The sequence below is a fragment of the Octodon degus genome, unplaced genomic scaffold (assembly GCF_000260255.1).
Source record: "Octodon degus isolate 3935 unplaced genomic scaffold, OctDeg1.0 scaffold00089, whole genome shotgun sequence".
NCBI classification, from domain to species: domain Eukaryota; kingdom Metazoa; phylum Chordata; class Mammalia; order Rodentia; family Octodontidae; genus Octodon; species Octodon degus.
In genome coordinates, this window is record NW_004524665.1 from 7,706,895 (window position 1) to 7,710,849 (window position 3,955).

Consider the following 3,955-nt stretch of genomic DNA (forward strand, 5'->3'; position numbering starts at 1 on the left):
CCAGCAGTGGCTTACCCTAGAGACCCAGCCTGGGCCACCAGTGTGGTCTGTGGCCTCTGTGGCTAGCTGGAGTGGCTGCTGTCAGTGGCTGCAGCACTTAGTCTTCCCAGTGGCCAGCCTTGTGACTTCCAGGGCTGGGACTCTGACCGTCAACATCTCTCTGCAGCAGTTCCCGGGCTGAAGAGGTAGGGCCACTGGTGGGCGGTGGGCGGACAACTCTCAGCCCAGAGCTGGTCTCACAAGGGCTGGCGCTGCCTGGAGCCCCTCACAACTCCCCGCCAGCTCCCAGAGGCCACTGCTGGGTCCCCAATCCCCACCCTCCTCGCGTGGCCCTGCATACCACTCACCAACAGCACTGAAGACCTCCGACACATGGTGGTTCAGCTTGGCTGAGGTATCCATGAACAGCAATCTTCTGCTCTCAGCAAACTGCTTCCCTTCCTGGGAAAGAATTCGGTGCCTTTGTGAGTGTCCCAAGTGTGCCCAATCTCTAATGCAGGGACACAAGGAGCAGCCAACATGGTGGAGACCCTGGTGCTTGCACTTCTCTGCTTGCCACCTCTGGGAGGCCGAGGCCAGGCCCAGGCCAGAGAGCAGACATCAGGCGGGGACAGCTGGGGCAGAGGATCCCGGCTGCAAAGGCTCCTGGGACGCAGACAGTGGCCAGGAACAGCGGCGGGACCTGGGAGCAAGGGGCCCCTCTGCATGGCCACGGCAGAGTGCAGCCAGGTGGATACTGCCCAGCGGAAGCCACATGTGGGGCAGGCGGCCACAGGCCACATCCAGGCTTCGGAATCTAGCGCTCCCAAGGAAGGGGCCTGACGGAGACCTCTACAGAGCGGCTCTGAGAAGGACTTAAATTAACCAACGGAAGCCTGGCATGGTGGAGGCATGCCTGCATCCCAGCACTCAGGAGGCTGAGGCAGGAGGACCACTGCAAGTCTGAGACCAGCCTGGGCCACAAAGTGAGCTTACAGCCAGTCTGAACTGCAAAGTGAGATCCTGTCTCAAAAAGACAAAAAAAAAAAAGAAAGAAAGAAAGAAAAAAAAAATTACTTGTGAGTTTGCCTGAGATCCAGGGCAGCAGACTCGGGGTGAGTGAATCTGTAAGAGTCACCGGTCCCACTGAGGCCTGCAATGGGGATGAAGCCAGGTGGCCTCGAAGGCAAGACAAGGGCACAGGGAGGGACACCTGGCCCCAAGCTAGATTAGCTGGATGAAGACTGTAGCTGCAGGCACCTCCCTGATGAGGGCCCTCCTGGAGATAGCAGTTCTCCTAAAATAGCATCTGGATTCCTTGGAGACGCCCTTGAAGGGACTCCCGGGCCCTGCCCAGGTCCCTGAATTTTCTTCAGCATCCCCTCCTTTGTTTGAAAAGCTAGTAAATAAGGGTGCCCAGAGTTTTCTGTCTAAAACCTCAGAAAATAGCGAACTCTGTGGGAGGGCTTTCTGATCCTCCAGCCCTGAAATCATACGCTTCATCTCATTTATTTAAGCCTTGGCCGCCCACTCATTTGGAGATCGTTGGCTAGATCAGCCTGCAGTTGCCGGGGGACAGTATTCTTTTTAATTTTTAAAATCATATATGTGTGTATGTATTTGTTACAAGGTCTTGTTATGCAGCTGGGACTCTAGCGATCCTCCTGTCTCAGCTTCCCAGCGCTGGGATTACAGGTGTGCGCCACCAGTTCTGGTGGATGGCACAGGGTGTCTGGAGTTTGGGGGCCAGCACAGCATGTGAACCGGGTCCTTGTGCTTCCCAGGCAGGCACTTAGATCACCGAGCTATCTTCCTGAACCCCTGAGGGACAGTGATAATCACATAAGGGCCCCCAGTGCAACCCCCCAAGTTCCCAAGCTCGCAGCAGAGGGCAGCTCTGGGCACCCCCAGAGGGCCAGGGGATCCCGAGGCCTTGCCCTCCATGCCCAGCTCTCTTCTCACCAGGCTCCCAGCTCCTGCCTTCTCCCCCTCACACTGGCAACAAGGGTGTGGCCTGGCTTGGCCCGGCACCCCTCTCCCAGCCTCCCAGCCACCATCACCATCATCCCCCTCCATGGTGGACCCCAGCCAGTGTCACCGGAGGTCTCCATGGAGACAGTACAGCAGTGAGCACCCCACGTGCAGGTGTTGGCTCCTGAATTAGTTCTCCAGTAATAGGAATGGTGGCCCCTCTCTTCCAGGGCTGGAGCAGTGCAAGCCCGAGTGTGACAGAGGACAGGGTGGGGGCAGGACCTCAGAGCATGGTCTCCAGGGCTGTAGTCACAGCCAAGAGCCAGGAGTAGGACACAGATAGGAGAATCGGCAGGGCACGGGATGCCAGGGGGATACCTGGCTGTGGTCACCCAACAGTCCCATGGAGTGCTCCGTGCTTGCCGAGCATGTTCACGCAGTGACATGCCTCAACCCTCCCTAACCGCAAGCCCAGAGCTGTGCCGCTTCAGGGGGCTCAGATAGGAGCAGCACGGGATGAACCCGGATCTGAGGGGCCCAGGCTGCAACGTGCGTGCTCAGGGAGGCCTCACAGCGCTGCAGGCCAATCCGGGGCTGCACTCAGTTGGGGTCTGCAGCCTGGCTCCAGGGCAGACACTGGACAAAACCACACATTTCAGGTTCTGTCCTGCCCACATGACTCACTGACTACAGAGCCCTGGGGGCTCATGGGAGGAGTGGCTGGCAGGAGTCTTCCTTGAATCCTGGTGATCTGGTGAACAAGGCAGGGCCCTGCAGGCGTGTGTACACATGTGTGTGCCCAGGGTGAGCAGGGGTGGGCATCTCTGCAGGTGTGTACAAGTGTGAATGCTATGTAGGTGTGTGTCAGTGTGAGTGTATTATACAGGCTGAGTGGGTATGTGCAGGACAGAGCATGTGTGCAGGGGTAGGTTTCTGAGCGTGTGTACAGAAATGAGTGTGTGTGAGCGTGGGTGCTGGTGTGTGTGTTCCTGTGTGTGTATGAGCAAGTGTGTGCAGCTGTGTGAGGACGTGGGATGTTTGTGTGCCTGCCGGTGTGAACATGTGTGTATATACACATGGGTGTGTCCAGGTAAGTGCAGGGTATGCGTGTGTTTCAAGATCTCTACTACCCTGTGCTGCCCACTGTAAGGTACCTGGAATGTCACCTCTCGATTCTCCTCAAGGTCCACCTTGTTGCCCACCAGCGCCACCATGACCTTTCCAGGCTCCAGCTCCTTCCCCAGTCCTCAAGCCACTGCTGTGCTTGAGGAAGGACTCCTGTGGAGAATAAGATTCCTGAGAACAGGACACTCTTTAGGAGAACAGAAATCCTGAGAACAGGACCCCTGAGGAGAACTTGACTCCTTAGGAGAACAGGACCCCTGAGGAGAACAGAACCCAGAGGAGAACAGAACCCTGAGGAGAACAGGACCCCTAAGGAGAACAGAACCCAGAGGAGAACAGAACCCTGAGGAGAACAGGACCCCTGAGAAGAACAGGACTTCTGAGAACAGGACCCAGAGAACAGGACCCAGAGGAGAACAGGACCCCTAAAAACAGGACCCCAGAGGGGAACAGGACCCCAGAGAACAGTACCCCTGAGGAGAACAGGACCTTGAGGAGAACAGGACCCAGAGGAGAACAGGACCCAGAGGAGAATAGGACCCCAGAGGGGAACAGGCCCCCAGAGAAGAACAGGACCCCTAAGAACAGTACCCCTGAGGAGAACAGGACCTCTGAGTAGAACAGGACCCCTGAGGAGAATAGGACCCCTGAAGAGAACAGAACCCTGAGGAGAACAGGACCTCGAAGGAGAATAGTGCTTCAGAGCAGAATAGGACCCCTGAGAAGAACAAGACCCCTGAGGAGAACAGGACCCCTGAGGAGAACAGGACTCCTATGGGGAACAGGACACTGCTGGGCCCAAGGGTGGCCATGTCCCCACTCCAAGCACAGAGCTGGCAGTGGCCTCTTGTGGGAAATGTTCCTGGAACATCACCTGAAA

At 57.0% G+C, this 3,955-nt stretch overlaps 1 protein-coding gene across 1 annotated transcript in view; it reads right to left on the reverse strand.

The window, feature by feature from the left end:
• Positions 1–97: 97 nt before the first annotated feature.
• Rab17 (RAB17, member RAS oncogene family) overlaps positions 98–3,955 on the reverse strand; it is a 19,646-nt gene continuing 15,788 nt past the window's right edge. The window contains 4 exon segments of the mRNA XM_012516033.1: positions 98–177; positions 348–441; positions 3,105–3,193; positions 3,196–3,228. Of these exon segments, the coding sequence (XP_012371487.1) occupies positions 98–177; positions 348–441; positions 3,105–3,193; positions 3,196–3,228 (296 nt within the window).